The following is a 25,631-nucleotide window of genomic DNA, read 5'->3' on the forward strand; positions in this document are numbered from 1 at the left end:
TCTCACCCTCTAACTCCCCACTTCTGCCGCCCTCACCACTGCCTCTCCAGCTCTATAGTACCCTGTCTGAGCATGACTGATTAACCCGTCTCTTGCCCTTTAGAGAAGGAAAAACTGAGGATCATCAAGTTGAGGGGCCGCCATAGGTGGAAAAAGTTAGTAGGATCAGTACTGAGACTGAAGCCTAGGTTATCTATCTATCTACCATCTATCTATATTATCTATCTATCTAAATATCTATCTATCCATCTGTTATCTATCCATCCATCCATCGGTCCATCATCTATCTATCATCTATCAATTACCTGTTTTAAAAACAAATTCTTATCTTCTGGGGAAATTTTATTCTCAGCACATCACTATTGACAAAAATGGTTTTCTAACCTGTGGCTTTTAAACACAGAATATTTTAACATTTTTGTAATATGAATGTACAGTACAGTTCTGTCTTTTGTAAAGTCTGAGTAAAGACCAGTGATTTAAAATTTAAAGTCCTATAAAAATGTAACTATAACTGGAGGTATGATTTTAAAACTCAAGTAGGATATACATGCAGAGCATAGATCTAGAGTATTTCAGAGCTATATTAAAGTTTATTATGAAATGCAGTTATCAATATGCAAATATTTCATAAAATACTCTGTAAGGTGTTATCATTAACAATAAAAGTAACAATTTCAGGTGATAAATACTGTAATATGCCATAATTAAGATGATTTAAATATGAAGCTCTTTTTGTTAAGTTGGTATTTCAGTCATCTCTTCTTTTGTAAGACAAAGGTCTTATTAAATTAACAAAGGTCCTTCCTTTGTTAATTTCTTATTGTCCCGTTCTTTTAAATCTTATCACACCAACCCAAACCAAGATTACGTAAAGGACAGGGTTACTTTCCTTTTTTTATCCTCAGTCCCTAGCAAATATTCCGAACTTCATGCATGAATGTATTCGTTTGTTCATTCAAAACGCATGTATTGAGCTTCATGTTATTGGACAGACTCAAGACAAGACAGACTCATCAACAGATGCGTGAGAGACTCAATTCTATACTCCAGAGCTTCTCCCCAGGAAAGCTCGTCCACAGCCTCCTGTATAATATGTGCCATCAATTTTTTATCTCCAGTCTAGTCTGTCTCCTGGCTTGAAATCTGTGTATTCAGCTGCCTGCCTGATCCATTCTTATGGATGCTTCATAAAAGTAGTAGAGGAGAGGTTAGGGAGCATACATTTAGTTTTTTGTTTTTTGAAGCTTTTGGTGAGAAATTATCTGTTGATATTTTAAAAGCTGCAGATACTCAGGTCTCATCCCTGACCTATTACATCAGAACATCAGGAGAACCCCTTAAACTCAAAACATCTGAAACTGAAGTGGTTCTCCTCTGGTCTCCCTCTTTCAGGAAGAGCCATCACACTCATCAAACTAGACAACATGAGACCTCTTTGTCATCAACACCTCCCCTTTCTTCAGCTCTGAAGTCATATCCATCACCAAGTCATCTCCCTTTCATTGACATCCTAGGCCAAGCTATCATTTTGGCTCCCCTGGAAAACCCAAATGACTTTCTAATGCTCTCCTCACCTCTTTCACCTGACTCCTATCCATCTCACATAGCAGACAGAATAATGGTAAAAACACAAATACAGTCACATTGATCTCTGCTTAAAACCTTCCATGTCTTTCCATTGTTCCTAGGAAAAAGCATAGCCTTTGGTATGGCCTTCATGCTGGGAAGAGCTGACCCTACCTACCTCCCCAGCCTCCCCTGAGGTTCTTTTTCCTTCCTGCTCTGTTTCCCTGGATTCTTGAAGATGCTTTTGTTGTGGTTCTTGTTCCACGCAGTGCTCTCGTCCTCCCATTTCTCCCCAGCCACTCCTCCTTTGTCTAGATAATGCTGGCTCAGCTAAATGTCATCTCTTCAGGAAAGTCGTCCTTTGCTTCGCTCTGTTTCCCCACTAAGCCAGATCCCCTGTTATCCCTTCCATTGCACTCTGTGCTTTTCCTCCTTGGGACTAACCACAGTTGGTAATTTATGTGCTGAGTTGTGTTATTTATTTGATTAATGCTTACTAGACTAAAAACTAAATTAATGTCCTACTAGACTAAAAACTCTCATGAGGTCAAAAGTTACACAGCCTTTGTTCACAGTTTCAACAGCTACTGGAGTTTGGTACTTACGACGTTGAATGAATGGATCAGACTGTGTAAGATTCATCATCTTTCCATAATATGGGCCTGACTCACTTGCAGTCTTCTCTAGTTCAACACAAACCTCTTTTTTCCCCCTTCAGATATACCTCTTTGCCCTCTGACATGTTTTAATCATCCTCATCTTTTCACACAAGTCCCCCTATCAAGAATATTCTCCTCTATCCTTTTTATTTGTGCCGGTTCCAAGGCTTAATCAAGATACATCACATCCTTCAATCCTCCCCTGTTCACTTAGGAATATTTGAAATTTTCCCATTTTCTTGAACCTCCTGTAACACTTACGCGTTACGTAATTTACCTGCACATTTAAATGTTTTTAAACCTTTTGATAACCAGTAAGTCTTTGTGGGTATGGCTCCAATTTAGTCTATTTACAGCCTGCATACTATATAAATATTTAGTACCATGCTAGCCATCATAATGGATAAAATAATTAAAAGACATAAAACATGGTTTCTTCGGTAAATAGAAAATCTTATTGGGAAAACTAATGTTTCCACACTCAATAATAACCAATATTAACCTGCCTAATGTTATCCTGAAAGAACACCATCTGTGAGTATTAGAAGTGCTTATACACTTAGGGATCTAGTGTTATTTACTGTTTTTATAAAATTAGCAACAAGATTTCTAGAAAAACTATTATTTTAGTTGCCTTAAGGATATTGATTCTGAATTAAATTATTATCTCCAGCTGCATCCAGAAACAAATATATAAATTGTTTGTGTTAGCATTTCATTTAGATCATAAGAAATCTTTCCAATAAAGTAAAAGTATTACATTATTATATGTTTTCCTAATTTAAAGACACGCCTGAGGCTAATAGTGGATTTTGTAGTATTTTAATAATTTTTAAATACCTTTGAAAAAAAGTGAGTTTTTTATGTGTATGAATTTAAATGGACTGAATCTGTTGACGAATCATTTAAAGGAAACTATGCTTTACTTTGTGTTGTAAAATCCCTGGAGATAGCCCCAAAACTGGCATTGCTGCCTTGATGATGAGATATTGAAGATGACAGAAGGGTTTTCTGACCTCTTGACTGAACCTCAGCAGGCATGGGTCACTTGAAGAGGGAGTGTTCTGCTTCTTTCTGTAACCTTTCCTGCACCAGAGATCCTGGGTCTGTGGAGAAATATGCTTAGAATCCATCCTGTTTTTATTCTCTTTGACTTTTTGGAGAGACAGAAAGGCAATTTGTTATGTAAAGAGTAAGGTCACCGTTATTGATACCCTCTGTTTACATAAGAAGGAAGAAAATCATTAAATGATAAATACAAGAAGTTTTCCCAAGATGGGCACTTCCCCGAGAATATCCCATAATGCCAAGTAATGCATTTAGCATTGCGCCTGGCACGTGGTAGATATCATAGCCACTGTGGTTAACACCTACACAAAATGTGGCATAAGTATGAATTTTTCTTATGTTTCCAGTGCCTGGACTTGAACTTCTTAGAGTTTAAATTGTTCTGTGTACTGGTTTGTTAACTAATATGAGAAAACGTGACTTTTGATTATCTTAATGATTACCTTTCAGTGTATGGTAAGCTGTTTTTGTCACCAAGCTGCTGAATTGTCTCTATTATTTACATATGTATAAATACTGCCCCACCATAACAGCATTAAGAACTTTATTTAGCAACAGGACTGATGGTGGTAGATACTATTTTTATGTCATTGCCTTGTTAAAGCTTGCTTACTTGATTCCTTTCATTTCTCTTCCATTTTTATTGACCATATTTCTCTTTATAATACTCATATACATAGGCAGTTTCTTCTGAGTTACATACAAATGGTTGTGATCATTTTAACTGTGTTATGTGTGACTCTTGTGAATTACTTGGGGTTGAGACCAAGTTTCATGTTCCTCTTTCATTCCATGGTGCCCATCACAGTGGAGGCTCTGCGGCAGGCATTCAGTGCATGTGGTGATTGATGGGCCTCCTTGGTGCTACGGCCTATTCACACAGCAAGGAACGCTGTTGTAGAATTGGTCCCCCATTTGGGACTGTGGGGAAGGTAAAGGTCTTCAACAGCAGATTTTTACCCAAGCATGATAAAAGAATGCTACAAATTACAGCTGACCACAAATGACCAGCTCAACATTTAAGAACAAGATGACTCTGGCATAAAAAAATTTAGTGATGAACATTTCCACATGCCAAATGCAGTCAGAGCCAGAGGCAGTAAGGGTATGACAGGTTCTGAGTGACAAAATAAATGACACTGTTAAATATGAGTACCAGGTGGGCACTGATTTCTGAGTTATTTGTACCATTTGTCCTTATGTAAACCATAAAATAGGTTGGCTGCTGACCAGAACCTGCAGCTGTGTAGAAGAGACATCTCTGTACAAGCACTAGACAACAAAGAGTGATGATAGGCTTAAAGTTTCTTTTTATAGTTTTATACATAAAACAGAAAATAAAATTGTTGCTGTTATAGGCCTGGGGCCACAAATGCTGACATAGATCTGCCTAGCTGGGGCTACCAAAATGGCATGCATTCCTAAGTTTTAGAAATAAACAGTTAGCTTTTAAAAGGGTAACTTACATTCATATTTCACACACTGTCATCTTTATTGTCTCTAGTGTCTGAACACTTACTCGCTTCCTATGATATTGACTGCACTTTGGAAGTCAAGAAGGAGGTGGTCCAATGCATGGGCTCCTTCCAGGATGGGGTGGCCGAGAAGTGTGTTGATTATTTCCAGAGATTCCGACGTTCTACCCATGTGACGCCCAAATCATACCTCTCCTTTATTCAGGGTTATAAGTTCATATATGGAGAAAAGCATGTGGAGGTGCAGACCCTGGCCAACAGGTAAGTGTGATATTCATACCCAAAGCTATATTAAAGCCGTGGCTCTTAATCAGAGACAGATTTGCCCCAGTGGATATTTTGCAATGACCAGAGACATTTTTATGTGTCACAACTGGGGCAGCAGGGCAGGGAAGGTGTACTGCTGGAATGTGGTGAGCAGAGGCTTAGGGATGCTGCTAAACTTCTTGCAGTGCTCAGAACAGCCCACTGCTGGGTCTGACCCAGCGACAGATGAACAAATGCACTCAGACACAGATATCCAGTGAAAGAGCCGGCTAGGGGACCAGGCCACTCACAGACACCGAGGAGGGTACTGTAAAGAGTCAGCAGCCATAGCCCCCTAATGACAAAGACCTAAAGCAAACACCATGTGTGGGTAATTAACGTTGCTGACTCCCCAAGTAGGGAGCAGCTATGCACCTGTGGAAGATCAAAGATCAGTCTTAGGACCACATGGCCAAACAAGCTCTTTAGATTAAACTCCCCTGCGTTCCCTTGTTATCTGCTCTATACTCTTAGCTCAAGGTAAGGGTATTAGGCTGTCTTCAGCCATAAAATGCTCCCAAGGCTTTTGCAAAAACCTCTTGGCCTTCCAAGAAGGTTTGCCTCCTTTTCCTACAATTTCTCCCAGCATCCTGACTGAACTACAGGCCCCCGCAACAAAGAATTATCCAGCCCTAAAGTGTCTGTGGTGCTGAGATTGGGAAACCCTCCTCTAGAGTCTATTGACTATTCCTTGGTTCCTAGGGCTTTATTTGCTGCCCGGGATAAACGATTGCCAGGTTTTTAGGTGGCCTCCTGCTTTCTATAATATTGAGTGACATCAGGATAGAAATAATAGAGCTGGAAGGGAGTTGAGAATGCAGACATCCCTTCTTTCCTCTTTCTTCTTCTCACCCTTCTCTTCCCATCCCTTCTGTTTGACTGAGCAGGAAAAGCCAGGTCGATGCATATATTCACTGCGTAAAGAGTACCCCTGCTTCTCTGAAGTTTCTTCCACATGCCACTGCTCTGCCCTGTGCTTTTCTGAGCAATCAGATCATCTGCCTGAGCATGACCAGAATCAGCCAGGGCAAGGAATCCCTAAGTGGGTGATTACACGAAATGACTCTGAGGGTTCCCATCTTTATAAGATCATGTTACTTCCGGTTCAGGCAGGCAGCTAGTTCCTCCCTACAGCCATTCTGATGGCTTTAAATTTGTTTCTTTTTTTAGGCCCACATCGTTCTTCTTTTAAGTTCATTGACCTCTTTTGAAAAACAGGCATTATTTTTCTTCCTCTGACAGGGCTTCATGCATTTGAAGTCTATTGTCATTTAGCCTAATGTCGTTAAATACGTTTCCTACATGATACAGATTCTAGCCTCACTGTTGTTCCTAATTTCACGGTGCATGTTCTGGCAGGTTCACAGTTCTTACACATGTGTTCTGTGAAGAACATACATGTTATCAGTCTACAGTCAAGCCTGGATCTATATCCTTTTTGCTAAGGCCTCTTGGGTTTGCTACTTGCATACATGCAATCTTCAGATGGGACCATTCCCACTCATTAGTGGACGAGTACTTGAAAATTGCATCCAAGTCCTACACATTTTAACATTGCTTGTTTGGATTTTCAATCCCAGAATGAATACTGGATTGGAAAAGCTCAAAGAAGCTTCAGAGTCTGTTGCAGCCTTGAGCAAAGAACTGGAAGTGAAGGAAAAGGAGCTACAAGTAGCCAACGATAAAGCCGACATGGTGGGTGGGCATTTACACATGTACCATATTCCTTTTGAAATCCTAGTTCACAAGTGTTAATGATTTATGCATATCCCCTGGCTATAACTATGGAAGTATGCATTAATTCCCATTGGAATAAAATATTCTTAATTTTATGTGTAAAATACTGGGTAAGTGGACAAAATCAACAAATCAAGGTAAAAATGTACGTTTTCAGCTAGTCTTTAATACTTTTTGATGAAGTATTTTTTGCTTTATATTGAATTAGGTCTTAAAAGAAGTGACAATGAAAGCACAGGCTGCTGAAAAGGTCAAGGCTGAGGTACAGAAGGTCAAGGACAGGGCCCAGGCCATTGTGGACAGCATCTCTAAAGACAAAGCCATTGCTGAAGAAAAACTGGAAGCAGCAAAACCAGCTTTAGAAGAGGCAGAAGCTGCATTGCAGGTGCATCTTTGTGATATACCAGATGTCAACTTTAGAGCCTAAGAGGCAGACTAAGGCTGAAAAGTTTAATAACAACAAGGAAACGCTGTGCTGGTTCAGACCAAAGCTCTATCCACTGGAGTGATTTCAAGTAATATTTTCTGCTTGAGACTTTATTAGCTCTTTATAGGTTTTGCATATTCTACTTAACATCTCACTCTCTTCACTCATGAATGACGGGCAGTGCCATATACTGGTGGCCAAGAGTTCTGGGTCCTCATTTCAACTCTGTCATCAATAAGCTATATAATATTGGAAAAGTCACATCAACTTTCTAAGGCAACATTCCCTTACTCATTCATTGAGGCCATTGGAGTAGGTCATCTGTAAGATACAACATTCTATCTATAAATTACCCAAATAAAGAACTACAGATCTGATGTAGCTCATTAATGAGCGCATTTGAGCAGGCTTCCAACACAACTAAACAGTACAATTGCATATTAGTCTGTGTTCACACTGCTATAAAGATACTAGCAGAGACTGGATAATTTAGACACAAAAGATGTTTAATTGACTCACATTTCTGTATGGCTGGGGAGGCCTCAGGAAACTTACAATCATGGCAGAAGGTAAACGGGAAGCAGGCACCTTCTTTACAAGACGGCAGGAGAGAGAGCAGGGGAAACTGCCACTTTTAAACCATCAGATCTCCTGAGAATTCACCCATTATGATGAGAACAGCATGGGGGAAACTGCCTCCATGATCCAATCACCTTCTACCAGGTCCCTCCCTTGAGATGTGATTACCATGTGAGATGAGATTTGGGTGGGGACACAGAGCCAAACCATATAAAATTGTGTGGCAATACACTAATGGCAAAATTACAAAAGAGGTTGGATTTTGAGAAAATGAAATGTTTAATGAACTAGGCCACAGCTTAAAAGGCTGGTCGAGGTTTGAAGACTCACTTATTACTAAGAAAGTTCCAGGTATTTACAAACTCTAACATTTTGACATCAAGTTACATAAATCTATACAACAAATAAAGTGACAAACCTTACTTGGGCAAAGAATGTGTTTCTTCCTGTTTCGATATTAATCTGACTTTAACCAGCTCAGAGCAAAAACAAAAAATACCTCCAGATGTTAGACAACTGTTCTATTGCCACAGCATATAGGAGATTATATAACAGTCATATTTCTTGGCCTGCAGAAAAAAAAAGAATTTAATGTTTAGGTGAAACAGATTGAGTTTCTGTCCCCACTTCAACTTCTTTTACCCGGATATCTAACAAAGCTGAACACCATTCAGTTTGAAAATTATTTTTAAAGCTGAAGTAAAATAAGCATACCTAGCCCTTACATTTTATATAACTTTAATTTGACCCTACCTACTTTTTCCACTGGCTGCTGTTCCATTTTTCTTTTTTCTTTTATAGCTATGTGCCTCAAATAAAGATCTATCTGCCATTTCCAGTTCTCTCCCACACGTTAGCCCTAACTTCCAGCTGTCTGGCTTTCATAAATGCTAGTATTAATATATTAAAACAGGCCAGTCATAGTGGCTCACTCCTGTAATCCCAGTACTTTGTGAGGCCGAGGTGGGCAGATCACTTGATTTCGGGAGTTCGAGACCAGCTTGGCCAACATGGTGAAACCCTGTCTCTACTTTAAAAAAAAAAAATTAGCCGGGCATGGTGGCATATGCCTGTAGTCCCAGCTACTCAGGAAGCTGAGGCATGAGCATCACTTGAACCCAGAAGGAGGAGGTTGCAGTGACCGAGTTCACACCACTGCACTCCAGCCTGGGTGACAGAGTGGACTTAGGTCTCAAAATAAAAAACAAAGAAGAAAAACAGAACTATACACACACACACAAACATACACACACACACACACACACACACACACACACACACACACACACACAATCCTTTTCAAGGTATGTAGTTACATTCCTAATTTACCACGTTTAGTGTTTTTTCTTTTTTCTTCAGTCCTGGAGAACAGATCATTCACTTTTATGACAAAGTCATTGGTTACCATCTTTTGATAGAAAAGAGGCAAATACAAACCAGATAAATGTTTTGAAGATCTGGAAGGAAAGAATATGTACTATTTGTCCTAGAGATAGGGCTGTTTCCAATTTTTACATTTTTTCAATACTTATTCCATAGTGAGTTTTAGGTGATTGAGCAGTTATTATCAACCAAAACAGGTGTATACGACTATTAAATAATCTACTTTATAAGAGTATCTGTACTGGAAATGGAATGGAACTTTTCTAAGAGAGAGCTTGTAAAATTCATATTGCTCAAGTCCTTTCATTTAAAGGTTGGTTCCCAGCTAAGAAACCTCTAATTATTCAACCTGTCAGCCCTGCAGCTACCCTCTGGTGTCAGTCCACAGTGACGAGTCTGAGTTGTTGAAGAGAGGCAGGCAGATTCTTGACCTACATAGCTAATGAGTAAAAAAGCACTGCAAATACTGCAGTTTTCCTGGTTTTGAACCTCAAAATCTACTTATGTGCTGAGTATTCTTTTTTTTTTTTTCAGATTATGCCTTTCTTTTTTCTGGCACAGAGCCATCTGTGCACTTTTAGAGAAGTCACAGCTCCATGTCTGCCTGCCAACATTTCTTTCCTCTCACTGCTAGTTTGAATAGTAGAAATTTGAAGTCGTTGGGACATGGTGTTTCTTTGGGATTAAATATGCATCTAGACCTCATGGCTCTGCATCTAACTTGAAACAGTTTTCTGTCCTCTGTTGAAATAGTAGCATTTGGACATGCAAGGTTTGCTTGTTTTTGCTTTCCTGTCTGAGTTTGGGTGATCCTTCCTTTCATCCCCCAGACCATCAAGCCTTCGGACATCGCCACGGTCCGCACCTTGGGCCGCCCCCCTCACCTCATCATGCGGATCATGGATTGTGTACTGCTCCTGTTTCAAAGGAAAGTCAATGCCGTGAAAATTGACCTGGAAAAAAGCTGTACCATGCCCTCTTGGCAGGAATCCTTAAAACTGATGACGGCAGGGAACTTTTTACAGAACTTACAGGTTAGTAGTTCAGTGGTGATGGGCTAAGAGGGAACTCATTCTTCAACTGGTGTATGAGTCCTTTGGTAGAATAAGTTTCCAAAAAGAATTCACTCTACATACTTGTTTTTTTCAGAGTAAAACCTTCTCTTTCAAATATAAGTCATTGTAAGCATTAGTTTTTCCTGACCGATTTTAGTTGTATTAAAGCATCATCAGTGTTACGTATACTTCAATAAAAGTTAAAAAAATCATTTTAAGAAAACGGTGAGTATGTATATATATTATAGTCATACAAATACAAATGTATACAAATATTTGCATTTTGCAATTCTCAGTAGTAATTAATTTACATCTTTTTTATTTTATGAGATAAAACTTAACATGAAATAATTGCACAAATTTTAAATGTATAGCCTGATGAATATTTACATATATATGTACCCATTTATGAACACTGGAAGAAAAATATGTATTTTCAGACCCCAGAAACCTCTCTTGTGCCCCAACCCAGTCAATAACCTTCCTTAAGATAATTGTATTCTTACCTTTATCCAGATAATTTGCTTTGCCTGTTTTGAAATTTGCATATATGAAATAATATTGTATGAACCCTTTGGTTTTGACTTCTTTCATTCAACATGTCTGTGAAATTCATTCTTATTGTTGCAAATGACACTTTCTTTTTTCGTTGATATATAGTTTCCTAGTATATAAATGTGCAGTAGTGTGTGTGACAAATGTTTTGACAACTGATTCTTCAGGGAGAAAGGAAAAAAAAAAGCAAAAAAAAGCTCTGATTTGAATTTTTGCCATGGTATAAGTACTCCCATGATGGCGATTGTAAGCTACTAAAATGATGTTGCTGGATCTAGAGTTGGGAAGAGCTGCATGGTAGCCTGCCATTGTGCAGTATTTCCACCGTAGAGATACAATAGTTGTAAATGACCTTAGAAACACAGATGATAGTAAAATGTAGTCTAAGAATTAGAAAGTTATGAGCTTTGACTATATTTTTTGTTTGACATATCATTTATTTAATTCTAAGTTTATATATCTTAATTTTTAATAACAGCTGAGTCTAACAAGCTTGCAGAATTCCTGGAAATTTAACAATCATTTCTTACAAGCCTGTTTGAACCAGCACCAGTGTGAAACACTACTGTGTGGTTCATTTTGTTTGTCCTTTGTACTGTTGATGAATTTTGGGGTTGGCATTAATTTTGGCTATTATAAATAAAGCTGCTGTGAATATTGGTCATTTGGTGGCTGTAGTGTGCATTTCTGTTGGCTTTATCCTCAGGAGTGGAATTTCTGGAACTTATACACATTTAATCAGTGTTGCTAGGTAGTGCTGAAGAGTTTTCGAAAATGGTATATCAATATATATAAATGTGTGTGTGTGTGTGTGTATATATATATATATATCTACCAGTAGTGTATAAGTTGCTCAATATCTTCACCATTTTCTAAATTTAGCTACTCTGATGAGTTTGTAGTGGTGTCTTATTATTGCTGGTTTAATGTGCATTTCCCAACCTTTTCACAGGCTTATGAGCCTCTGGGGAATTCTTTTGTTAAGTGCCTGTTGGGGCTGCTTGTCCATTTAAATTATTTTATTACTTTGTAGAATTTCCTTAGAGATAAAATATGACGAATTTGTTATTTATATGTTTGCAAATATCTTCTGCTGCTTTCTGGCATTCGTTGTTTCCTTGATTAATGGTGTCTTTTGATAAATAGAAGTTCTTAGGTTTAATGTAATCCAATTTATTAATATTTTCCTTAATAGTGCTTTCTACATTCTGTTTAGGAGATCTTTGCCCACGTCCAAGGCAGATTTCCAGTTTTCTTCTGGAAGCTTTATTGTCTTCTCTTTCATGTTGAACTCTTAAAACAACTAATTGGGAATACCCAGTCCACAGCTATTGCCCAAACTGTACATTCAGCACTATCTATCTTTCAGTTTTCAATTCAGCGTCGCTCCAGTGAGTGCTGTGGCCGGATCCTGTGGTGAGACGCATACAACAGCTGGAACAATAAGTAGTTTATGAAACTAGTGGGCCAAACAGACGTGTCCCAGATAATTATAATGTGAGACTTTGCCAGTGGACCTGGACTTGGAATGGAATCCTGACAAGTGATTCCAGGTTCCTGACATTTACCTGGTGGCAGAGCCTCTGCTCTTGTACTCTCCCTTGCTATTTGTCATTGTCACCACTGACCTTCTATTGCTCTCAGCCATTCATCTGGCTTTTGTTCTGGCTTACAGTTTTTCAAGTCTCTTAATAACCAGTTATGTTAAATGAAGTCTCAGTGAGAGTGTGTTCAACTATACGTTATGTGTTCTCTAAAGGTTTGTGTCACTAAATTATTTAGGTACTAAATTTCTTTCTACTTGGAAAACGTTTAATCATCCTCTTTTAAATGATCAAACACCACTTTTGAAAGATCCAATTTCATTGTTTAGCCAGTCTTCCTTTTCTGATGTAGAAAGGCATTCTTAATTCATTTCTGCTACTATTTAAAAATTTTATCCCACCAGAAGATAATAATTCTCTCATATTCTTAATAGTTCTGTGATTAAAAATTAATTCATCACCCTTAAAACCTAATGTCCAAGTTATTATCTTCACATTTCAGGTGAGTTTAATAAAACCTCTGTCTGAATGTATTAAGCATTTGGTTGCTGATAAATGCTAAATATATATGTCCTCAGACTGAATAAACCTGTGTGTGTTTGTTTTTCATTGTGGATTTTATGGGTTTGTAATTCAGCTATTTCGAATTAATGACAAAAAATCTTTATTACTTTGGAAATTCTAATAGTCATATTAGTGTTCATGACATAAATAATTTACTCTTTCTCTGGATCTCATGATATTTAGTTAGGGTTGGTATCTTTCCTACAGAAGACAAAGTGTACTCTAACAGACTGGTTTGCTATCATTTCTTACTGTACTTTTACCTTTAGGACTTTTGCCTAATATCTTAAAATAGTGACAAAATATAATGCCCTTCATTCGTGATTGTTCAGTAGTTTCAGTGACATTGAGAACATGATGGAAGTATGACTTCATAGAAAGAAGTGTTTTGACTTTATTTTACTCTTTCTTCCATAGCAATTTCCAAAAGACACGATCAATGAAGAGGTGATAGAGTTTTTGAGTCCGTACTTTGAAATGGCTGACTATAACATCGAAACTGCTAAACACGTCTGTGGAAATGTAGCTGGTCTTTGTTCCTGGACGAAAGCCATGGCTTCCTTCTTTTCTATAAACAAAGAAGTGCTGCCTCTGAAGGTAAGCCTCCTAGGCAGACCTGGGTAAAGGTGCCTGAGAAGAGCCTCCAGGTCACCTGGTTTTATCTTTTCACAGGAGCACATGTGCCTTTGGCTTCTTGTCTTAGGGCATTCAGGTCCACAGGGGAGCTAGCATAAGAAAGGCAAAGCATGGGATGTTTCTTTTCCCTTCCCCCCCATCCCCTCCCCTCCCCTCCCCTTCTCTCTTTCCTTCCCTGCCCATCTTCAGAACTGTATGAGCCTGAAAGCATGGATGGACTCTCTACAAGGATATTTTTCGTCTGCAATGTAAACTTGAAAAAAAAAATCCAAAATGCCACCAATTATAGCAAACTGTAGCATAGAATCCTCTGATGATATTTAAGAACTTTATCCAGCGAATCCTATGAGTGAGGTAGGGTCAAGACAGAAAATGCTGAAAGCTGGTCTTGGCTTGGCTTAAGGGATGACATATTCTTCCCTTTTCTATTTCTGTTTCATCTCTTAGGAAAGAGACTGAATATCATCTATTTGTTATTTAATGCAACTTTTTAGACATGCTTTATGTTTCCTTTGCATAATTGCATCCCTAAGCTTCATTTTTGCATATTCTCCTACCATTAAAAGAGTCAGTCTTCAGAAAATGGAGAGGCAGTGGAGAGCATGTTTTTTGAAAATGGAATACTGATAGCTCAAAATCGTATCTCATGGCTAGATTGATTATTTTGCTTTTGTGTGAGTCTCATCTCTCTTAATCTTCAACTACATTCTACTTATACTTTACACAGGAAACTTAACAATCGTGAAACAAGTAATCAAGAGTGGTATAGAGTTGCAAGTCCTATTTTGTTTCTAATTGTTATGATACCAGGACCATTTATTCAGCAATTGAGGCTCTCGAGGTCCTAGGACAGCCTAAAGGAACAAAGAGCCATTTGAGTCAGAGAATTTCCAAGCAAATAATTGATGTCATGCTGTTTGAAGCCATGGATATTGTGACTATTGAAGACTGCAGCATAGCTCAAAAATGGACAATCAAAATATGTACCCCATGAATATGTAAAATTATTTGTTAATAAAAAATAAAGTATTGGAAAAAACAGGACAATCCAATATTGGCTGAATTAGAGCCGTTATATAAAGTGAGAAGTACAGGTCATTCTTTGCACACTTTTACAGTGAGTAACTATGCAGAGTGTCTTAAAGAGAACTACAGTTAAGTTCATGATACATAGTTTTCTCTGTTATTGTAGTTATTTTAAGTACATAGCTGAAATCTTTAGACATAGATGTGCTGAACAAGGCTTACATAAGAACAATGAGATCTCTTCCTCTGTGTTCAGTGCCGTCCACATTTCAGCTTTCAGCTCCTCACAAGACAATCTAGGTCCTACAGTAGGAAGTGAAGGGAACATTACCAGAAGTGAGAACCTTTTTACTTGCTCCTAGAACCTGTGCTTTTCTTTCTAAGGTCCTCCTATCTTCTTTTAAGTATGTAGCATCTTGGACCACTCAGCTTGTCAGGTTCCTTTTATGTTAGTCAGAAAAATACATGCTGTTACATAGACCCAGGTTCACTGTGTAGGTAGGAGTAGAAGAAGAAGTGAGTACGGATTATCACTGGGTGGTTCTGTTGACTATAATAAGAAATACAGACCTAGGCCTTTGACTTCCCTTCTTCCTGGAAAGGTTTCACTTGCAAACCCCTGCTTCTTAAATGAGGAGAGGTCAAGGGAATTCCCTAAACTTCCAGGTGGAATCTCTTAAACACTAATTAGTAACGGCCACATTGAGGGGCTGTTATCTTTCATCTTGCAATTCTTATAAATGGGCTAAGTGACTTCTAGTAGTGAATAAATTCAAACAAATATGAATTATAGCAATAGCAATTTAGATTCTATTCAAATTCCTTATAATGAGATTTCTCCTTGAAAACTTTATGAAAATCATTATCAGTACATATAAATAGAATGTTATAAAAAAGCAGAACTTAAATATTGAACATGGATAATAACAGTAGCAATATCTATTGTTTATTGAACTCATGTGCCAGGGCTAGACTTGAGATTTTACATATGTTATCTTATTTAATCCTCACAAAAAAATCCAAGGAGTTAGTTTTTCAATATTTAAATGAAGAAACTGAAGCTCACAGGGTTTAAACAACCTGCACAGAGTACTACAACTTCTAAGTTGAGAAATTAATTGGGTTTGAAGGATTTTGGCTAGCAATTGTTGACAGCTTCATTTAATAAAAATGTTGTTTATTTATTGGTGAGTAAAGTACTAGAAACTGTTCAGAATCTTTGGGTTTGCAATAGTTTGTCATTAGCAGGTGAATTTAAGTTGTAAGTTGCTTGACATGGTGACCTTACTTTTTCATTCCATGTTTCAGCCATGGCAACAGTTGCAGCTTACAGCAGAGCTGAGGAAAAAAATGTTTCACCAGTCAGGTTCTTTTTAAATTGTAACTTTTAAGCCATGCTTTTGCCCATCACTGCATCTAGTCAATTATGAAACTTTTGAGTTTTTCCTTAAAGTTTTATTCTGCCAAAATTTGGAAGCCTGAAGTTTTGAGATAGGAAAAGGATTTATCTCAAAAATGTTTTAAAAATAATCTGTTCTTAAATACTTCAGAAAGAATATACCTTCTAGTAATGGATCATCCCATGAAAGTCAATATTAGCATTCTGTAAATTTAAAAGGGAAAAATTTGGTTTCAAAAAAATGTTTGTAAAGGATCTACATTTCTTAAGCATGAACTGTTTATTTTACATCTCATCTTTTGCTAATATGCTTTTGGTTAAGTTTTTGAGTCTATCTTTATAGCTTCTTTAAAACAAATATTTTTAATTAGTCACAGCCCAAGGTGTCAGATGTGCTTTCCAGAAGGCAAGAAATATATTAAAACGACAGGAACGATGTCAAGACCACCATGATACACAAAACCTAGATATTTATATTCAATAAATAATTATTTTCCATCCTTTATTACTTTTTAATATGATGAGCCCTGCTAGGCAGATAGTTTTAAATATGTTTTTTTCTATAACTCGTAATATTATAATGTTTTATAATTTGTCTGTATACATTAATATTACAGTCTGCTCTAGGAAGACTATGATCCATGGGCCAAATCTAGCCCACCACCTGTATTTGGATGGCTTGTGAAATAAAAATGCTTTCTATATGTTTAAATAGTTTTTGAAGAAGTACATAAACAGTAGTTTCAATTTTGCCTCTTGGCCCAAAATACTTACTATCTGGCACTTTAAAGATATATTTGCTGACGAATTTTCTAATGAATTGTAACTTTCTGCTTATACACATTTATGTCAGGTTCACATTAAGATTTGTTCTGGACTTAATGTGATTTGAAAGGATTCTGGAGCTGAAACAAAGAAAAGGTATAAACACACGGTGTAGCTGAGTTCTCAGACCCTAAAAGGCAGAACGTTTTGAGGTTGGCTACCCAAGTCTTCACTCTGTGCATGTCCTGTGCAGGCCAACTTGGTGGTGCAGGAGAATCGCCATGTCCTGGCCATGCAGGATCTGCAGAAAGCCCAGGCCGAGCTGGACGACAAGCAGGCAGAACTTGACGTGGTGCAGGCTGAGTATGAACAGGCCATGACTGAAAAACAGGTAACATGTCCTTTGTCATGGCAGGGACTGTCACACATCTACATGGCTATCATAGGCCCTCATTCGTTTTCTACTTTATTTCTGCGAGAGTTTGGGTTCCTGTGGGGATTCACTGAATTTATGCATAATGCATACATAGCACATAATGGACACCAAGGGTCTTTGGTGAGATGACAGGATAGTCAGTCAAGATGGCAGTTAGCACTGGAACATAGCCATTCTAAGTGTCTTTATTAGTGGAGATGGTAATGATGACGACATCTTGTGTAGTAGCATTTTTGTTATGTTTTTCAAATCATATCCTCCCATTTTATCTCATTTAATCTTCGAAATAATTTGCAAGGTAGGCAGGGTGGATTTTTATTCTCTTAAGACAAGGTCTTGCTCTGTCTTTCAGGCTGGAGTGCAGTGGCATGGTCATGGCCCACTGCAGCCTCAAACTTCTGGGCTCAAGTGATCCTTCCACAGCCTCCCAAGTAGCTGGGAATACAGGCATGCACCACTATGCCTAGCTAAATGTTTGTAGAGACAAGTTTTGGCCATGTTGCCCAGGCTGTTCTCGAACTCTAGGGCTCAAGCAGTATAAGACCTGCCTTGGCCTCACAAAGGATGGGATTACAGGCATAAGCCAAGCCACCCTAGTGCCTTGCCTATCTTTGTTCTCATTTTAGGACATTCAAATCAAATGCCTAGAGATCGGAGGAAAGGTACTTGGGTTTCTAAGTCACCAGGATTTTGTCACTTTTTTTCCTCTTACTTTAAATGCCTACTGTTGTTTTTTTTTTTAATAAAGTGGTTTCCCTAGGCTTAATAAAATCTGTGTCTGCCTCTGATAAATCCTATATTTTGAAAATAATAGCTAGATTCACTCTGTTTTACCTTGATAATTTTATGAAATTTGCCCCTACCCCTTCTCAGCCTTTACTGGGTCAAATTGAAATTGCTGCCTTATTAGCTTTACAGGGGTCCCAATCAAAGAGTTTAGATAAACATTTCAGTTTCACCATATGCAGAATGTATGATATAGTCTCTTAAAGATATGTCTTCTGCAAGCAAAATAAAAGCTTTTGAAAGCTTGAAAGAAGTAGCACTTTTGAAAAATATCTGTTCATGTCCTTTGCCCTCTTTTTAATGAGATTGTTTTTTTTTTTTCTTGTGAATTTGTTTAAGTTTCTTATAGATCCGGGACATTAGACCTTTTTCAGATTCATATTTTGCAAAAATTTTCTCCCATTCTATAGGCTGTCTCTGCACTCTGTTGATAGTTTATTTTGCTGTGCGAAAGCTCTTTATTTTAGATCCCATTAGTCAGTTTTTGCTTTTGTTGCAACACTTTTCAAAAAAAATACATGCAGTCAACAATCATATGAAAAAGAGCTCAATATCACTGATCACTAGAGAAATGCAAATCAAAACCACTGTGAGCTGCCATCTCACACCAGTCAAGATGGCTATTACTAAAAAGTCAAAAAACAACAGATGCTGATGAGATTGTGGAGAAAAGAATGCTTATACACTGTTGGTCAGAGTGTAAGTTCATTCACCCATTCTGGAAGATAGTGTGGCAATTCCTCAAAGACTTGGAAACAGAAATAACATTTGGCCCAGTAATCCCATTAATGGATGTATACCCAAAGGAATATAAATCATTCTGTTATAAAGCCACATGGGTGAGTATGTTCATTGCTGCCCTATTCACAATAGCAAAGACATGGAATCAACGTAAATGTTGGTCAATGGTAGACTGGATAAAAAAATGTGGTACGTGTACACCATGGAAGGCTATGCAGTTATAAAAAAGAATGAGATTGTGTCCTTTTAGGAACATGAATGGAACCAGAGGTCATTATCGTTAGCAAACTAACACAGGAACAGAAAACCAAATACCACATGTTCTGACTTATAAGTGGGAGCTAAATAATGAGAACACATGGACACATAGAGAGGAACAACACACACTGGAGCCTGTTGGAGGGTGGAGGGTGGGAAGAGGGAAAGGATCAGGAAAAATAACTAACGGGTACTAGGCTTAATACCTGGGTGATGAAATAATTTGCGCAACAAACTCCCATGACACAAGTTTACCTGTGTAACAAACCTGTGCATGACCCCTGAACTTAAAATGAAAATTAAATTATACAAAAGAAGTAGCACTTATGTGGGTTTATATACTTATGCTTCATGAAATTCACTTATATATAGAAAAAATTACGGGAGCTTGAAAGAGTCTACTTTGGAAGGAGTGTTAATTCCCACCATTTTGAATGCTTACTTGTATCAGGAAGCTCAACTGAACACAATGAAAATATTTTACCTTCACACTTTATATGTAAATTTTAACATCAATTAATTCAGCAAGTTTTATTGTTTTTGAGCATCTGCTATTTGTTAGGTAAATAATCCTGGGACCATAGAAGAACTGTAAAACTCTGGCTCTAACTTAAAAACTTGAATTTTGACAAATGTCCAATTCCTTATTTAAAAAAAAAATCTGGGCATGCCTACAACTAACTTCTGAACTTGATCTTCAGTCATTTTTGTTGCTCTTCTGCCTCCATAGGACTCCATGAAAGTCCAGGGGTTTGGGGCCTCCCAGAAGGCAGGAGAAGGGCTTTCAATCTGCAGCTCACGTGGCCCAGGCCTGCATGGCTCACTGAAGGAGTGTGTGTCCTGGCTACGCCCACACAGGACCCAGTACCTTTGCTTAGGGTTCAGCTTGCCCAGGACTGCTGAAGAGCTAGTCACCTCTCTGGGACCTAAGAGAGTGGGCCTGAGGATGGGGGTACTACTCAGGGAACCCAGTAAGTCCTGTGTGCTCCCCTCAATAGGCTGGGGGGAACACACGGAACTTATGGTTTTCTTTCTCTTGTATTCTCAACATTTATTCCTTTCTCTTCTCCCAAATTGTAATCCCCCAAGGACGCCTGGGCTTCCAGAAAATAAAAGCCAGAGAGGGAGAGGCCTGGCCATTTCCTGATTTGGCTGATGGAATTGGGATTGAAGAATTTAGGGAAAGCAAAACAATATTAAAAGTATCTTACAAATAAGAAGTTTTTTCTAATAAACGATGTAGGATCATACTTCCCAGCTTGCACCCTCCCTCGTGAGGGAAACAGACAAACAGAGGTGGGTGGCCGTAGTTGGGGATGTGCCTCTCTGATGGACTGTTACTTTTTTTGCCTTAACTCTAGAGGAAGAAAATAGATTAGGGCAAAGTGGAATAAATTTCTTGCTTTTGAGAAACACTATATTGTGTTATTACTACAACAGCAATTCATGTCTTTATAGAAAATACAGGTAACCCCAGCAATCCCATTAGTGGATTTATAGCCAAAAGGTTATAAATCATTCTGCTATAAAGACACATGCACACATGTGCTTATTGCAGCACTGTTCACAATAGCAAAGACTTGTACCAACCCAAATGCCCATCAGTGTTAGACTGGATAAGGAAAATGTGACACATATACACCGTGGGATACTATGCAGCCGTAAAAAAGGATGAGTTTATGTCCTTTGCAGGGACATGGATTAAGCTGGAAACCATCATTCTCAGCAAACTAACACAAGAACAGAAAACCAAACACTGCATGTTCTCACTCATAAGTGGGTGTGGAATGAGAAAACATGGACACAGGGAAGGGAACATCACACACTGGGGCCTGTCAGAGGATGGGGGGTTAGGGGAGGGAGAGCATTAGAGAAATACCTCATGTAGATGATCGGTTGATGGGTGCAGCAGACTACCATGGCACATGTATACCTATGTCTACATGTGTATCCCAGAACTTAAATTATAATAATTAAAAAAATCCGCACTTAAAAAGAAAGAAAAAAAGAAAAAAACAGAATCACAAAGCAAATGGCCATGCTAGAATTGAAACCCAAGCAGCCTAAACTCATGTTCTTAGCTAACATACCCTGTCTCCCAAAAAGATTTAAAAAAAAAAAAAGAAAATATAGGTAACCCTGGAGATGAGCAATAATCATATTTTGTTTGTTATTATTCATATCATAATATATGCCTTTCACATGCACTTTAGACTCAACTGATAATTTGGTAATACCATTTTATAAATTGAATTTTTAACTTAATATATTGTGATCATCTTTCTTGGTCATATATATATATTTAATTATTTAAGTTCTGGGATACATGTTCAGGAAGTTCAGGTTTGTTACACAGGTATACACGTGCCATGGTGGTTTGCTGCACCCATCACCCCATCATCTACATTAGGTATTTCCCCTAATGGTTTCCCTCTCCTAGCCCCCCATCCCCTGACAGGCCCCAATATGTTGTGTTTCCCTCCCTGTTTCCATGTGTTCTCATTATTCAACATCCACTTATGAGTGAGAACATGCAGTGTTGGTTTCTGTGTTAGTTTGCTGAGAATGATGGTTTTCAGCTTCATCCATGTCCCTGCAAAGGACATGAACTCATCCTTTTTTATGGCTTATAGGATTTCATGGTGTATATGTGCCACATTTTCTTTATTATCATTGATGGGCCTTTGGGTTGATCCAAGTCTTTGCTATTGTGAACAGTGCTACAATAAACATACATGTTCATGTGTCTTTATAGTAGAATGATTTATAATCCTTTGGGTATATACCCAGTAATGGAATTGCTGGATCAAATAGTATTTCTGGTTCTAGATCCTTGAATAATTGCCACACTGTCTTCCACAATGGCTGAACTAATTTACACTCCCACCAGCAGTGTAAAAGCATTCCTATTTCTCCACATCCTCTCCAGCATCTGTTGTTTCCTGACCTTTTAATGATCGCCATTCTAACTGGTGTGAGATGGTATCTCAATGTAGTTTTGATTTGCATTTCTCTAATGACCAGTGATAATGAGCTTTTTTTGCATGTTTGTTGGCTGCATAAATGTCTTCTTTTGAGAAGTGTCTGTTAATATCCTTCACCCACTTTTTGATGGGGTTGTTTTTTACTTGTAAATTTCTTCAAGTTCTTTGTAGATTCTGGATTTAGCCCTTTGTCAGAAGGATAGATTGCAAAAATTTTCTCCCATTCTGTAGGTTGCCTATTTACTTTGATGATAGTTTCTTTTGCCGTGCAGAAGCTCTTTAGTTTAATTAGATCCAATTTTTCAATTTTGGCTTTTGTTGCCATTACTTTTGGTGTTTTAGTAATGAAGTCTTTGCCCATGCCTATGTCCTGAATGATATTGCCTAAATTTTATTTTAGGGTTTTTATGGGTTCAGGTCTTATGTTTAAGTCTTTAATACATCTTGAGTTAATATTTGTGTAAGGTGTAAAGAGTTTCAGTTTTCTGCACATGGCCAGCCAGTTTTCTCAACACCATTTATTAAATAGGGAATTCTTGCCCCATTGCTTGTTTTGTCAGGTTTGTCAAAGATCAGATGGTTGTAGATGTATGGAGTTATTTCTGAGGCCCCTGTGCTGTTCCATTGGTCTATGTCTCTATTTTGGTACCAGTACCATGCTGTTTTGATTACTGTAGCTTTATAGTATAGTTTGAAGTCAGGTAGTGTGATGCTCCAGCTTTGTTCTTTTTGGTTAGTATTGGCTTGGCTATACAGGCTCTTTTTTGGTTTCATATGAAATTTAAAGTAGTGTTTTCTAATTATATGAAGAAAGTCAATGGTAGCTTGATGGGGATAGCATTGAATTTATAAATTACTTTGGGCAGTATGGCCATTTTCATGATATTTATTCTTCCTATCCATGAGCATGGAATGCTTTTCCCTTTGTTTGTGTCCTCTCATATTTCCTTGAGCAGTGGTTTGTAGTTCTCCTTGAAGAGGTTGGTCCTTCACATCCCTTGTAAGTTGTATTCCTAGGTATTTTATTCTCTTTGTAGTAATTGCGAATGGGAGTTCACTCATGATTTGGCTCTCTGTTTGTCTATTATTGATGTGTAGGAATGCCTGTGATTTTTGCACATTGATTTTGTATCCAGAGACTTAGCTGAAGCTGTTTATCAGCTTAAGGAGATTTTGGGCTGAGACAATGTGGTTTTCTAAATATGCAATCATGTAATCTGCAAACAGAGACAAATTGACTTCCTTTCTTCCTATTTGAATACCTGTTATTTCTTTTTCTTGCCTGATTGCCCTGGCCAGAACTTCCAACACTATGTTGAATAGGAGTGGTGAGAGAGGGCATCCTTGTCTTGTGCTGGTTTTCAAAGAGAATGTTTTCAGCTTTTGCCCATTCAGTATGATATTGGCTGTGGGTTTGTCATAAATAGCTCTTACTATTTTGAGATACATTCCACCAGTACCTAGTTTATTGAGAGTTTTTAGCATGAAGGGGTTTTAAATTTTATCAAAGGCATTTTCTGCATCTGTTGAGATAATCATGTGGTTTTTGTCATTGGTTCTGTTTATGTGATGGATTATGTTTATAGATTTGCAGGTGTTGAACCAGCCTTTCATCCCAGCGATTAAGCCGACTTGATCATGGTAAATTAGTCTTTTGATCTGCTGCTGGATTCAGTTTGCCTGTATTTTATTGAGGATTTTTGTATCGATGCTCATCAGGGATATTATCATGAAATTTTCTTTTTTTGTTGTGTCTCTGCCAGGTTTTGGTATCAGGATGATGCTGGTGTCATAAAATTAGTTAGGGAGGATTCCCTCTTTTTCTGTTGTTTGGAATAGTTTCAGAAGGAATGGTACCAGCTCCTCTTTGTACCTCTGGTAGAATTTGGCTGTGAATCTGTGTGATCCTGGGCTTTCTTTTGATTGGTAGGCTATTAATTACTGCCTCAATTTCAGAACTTGTTATTGGTCTATTCAGGGCTTCAACTTCTTCCTGGCTTAGTCTTGGGATAGTGTATGTGTCCAGGAATTTATCTATTTCTTGTAGATTTTCTAGTTTATTTCCCTAGAGATATTTATAGTATTCTCTGATGGTAGTTTGTATTCCTGTGGGATCAGTGATGATACCTCCTTTTTCATTTTTATTGTGTCTATTTGATTCTTCTCTCTTTTCTTCTGTATTAGTCTGGCTAGCAGTCTATTTTGTTAATCTTTTCAAAAAACTGGCTCCTGGATTCACTGATTTTTTTGAAGGATTTTTGATGTCTCTATCTCTTTCAGTTCTGCTGTGTTCTTAGTTATTTCTTGTCTTCTGCTAGCTTTGGAATTTGTTTGCTCTTGTGTCTCTAGTTCTAGTTTTGGTGTTAGGATGTCGGTTTTAGATCTTTCCTGCTTTCTCCTGTGGGCATTTAGTGCTATAAATTTCCCTATCTAAACACTGCTTTACCTGATAGTGATGGGGAAAATGGAACCAAGTTGGAAAACATTCTTCAGGATATTATTCAGGAGAGCTTCCCCAACCTAGCAATATAGGCCAACATTCAAATTCAGGAAATACAGAGAGCAGCATAAAGATACTCTTTGAGAAGAGCAACCCCAAGACACATAATCATCAGATTCATCAAGGTTGAAATGAAGGAAAAAATGTTAAGGGCAGCCAGAGAGAAAGGTTGGGTTACCCACAAAGGGAAGCCCATCTCACTACCAGTGGATCCCTTGGCAGAAAACTAGAAGTCATAAGAGAGTGGGGGCCAATATTCAGTATTCTTAAAGTAAAGAATTTTCAACCCAGAATTTCATATCCAGCAAAATTAAGCTTCATAAGTGAAGGAGAAATAAAATCCTTTACAGACTAGCAGATGCTGAGAGATTTTGTTACCACCAGGCCTGCCTTACAAGAGTTCCTGAAGGAAGCACTAAACATGGAAAGAAACAACCAGTATCAGCCACTGCAAAAGGATACCAAATTGTAAAGACCATAGACACTATGAAGAAACTATGTCAACTAACGGGTGAAACAACCAGTTAGCATCATAATGACAGGATTAAATTAACACATAACAGTATTAGCCTGAAATGTAAATGGGCTAAATGCCCCAAATAAAAGACACAGATGGGCAAGTTGGATAAAGAGTCAAGACCTATCAGTGTGCTGTATTCAGGAGACCCATCTCAAGTGCAAAGACATACATAGGTTCAAAATAAGGGGATGGAGGAATGTTTACCAAGCAAATGGAAAGCAAACGGTAGCAGGGGTTGCAATCCTAGTCTGATCAAACAGACTTTAAACCAACAAAGATCAAAAAAGACAAAGAAGGGTATTACATTATGGTAAAGGGATCAATGCAACAAGAAGAGCTAACTATCCTAAATATATATGTACCCAATACAGGAGCACCCAGATTCATAAAGCAAGTTCTTAGAGACCTACAGAGAGACTTAGACTCCCACACAAAAATAATGGGAGACTTTAACACCCACTGCTAATATTAGACAAATCAACGAGACAGAAAATTAACAAGAATATTCAGGACTTGAACTCAGCCCAGGACCAAGCTGACCTAAGATACATGTACAGAACTCTCCACCCCAAATGAACAGAATATAAATTCCTCTCAGCACCACATTGCACTTATTCTAAATTTGACCACATAAGTGGAAGTAAAACGCTCAGTAAATG

General features: G+C 38.0%; 1 protein-coding gene across 4 annotated transcripts in view; it reads left to right on the forward strand.

The window, feature by feature from the left end:
- The window catches only part of DNAH5 (dynein axonemal heavy chain 5), a 362,294-nt gene that overhangs the window by 266,939 nt on the left and 69,724 nt on the right, over positions 1-25,631 (forward strand). For all 4 annotated transcript variants that reach the window (XM_032279092.1, XM_032279095.1, XM_032279094.1 and 1 more), the window contains 6 exons: positions 4,801-5,032; positions 6,658-6,772; positions 7,023-7,199; positions 10,034-10,237; positions 13,339-13,518; positions 17,001-17,138. In XM_032279092.1, coding sequence (XP_032134983.1) covers positions 4,801-5,032; positions 6,658-6,772; positions 7,023-7,199; positions 10,034-10,237; positions 13,339-13,518; positions 17,001-17,138 — 1,046 coding nt within the window. The remainder of the gene's footprint in view (positions 1-4,800; positions 5,033-6,657; positions 6,773-7,022; positions 7,200-10,033; positions 10,238-13,338; positions 13,519-17,000; positions 17,139-25,631) is intronic.

Source organism: Sapajus apella, unplaced genomic scaffold (assembly GCF_009761245.1).
Source record: "Sapajus apella isolate SASKATOON/1434 unplaced genomic scaffold, GSC_monkey_1.0 scaffold11, whole genome shotgun sequence".
Taxonomy (NCBI): domain Eukaryota; kingdom Metazoa; phylum Chordata; class Mammalia; order Primates; family Cebidae; genus Sapajus; species Sapajus apella.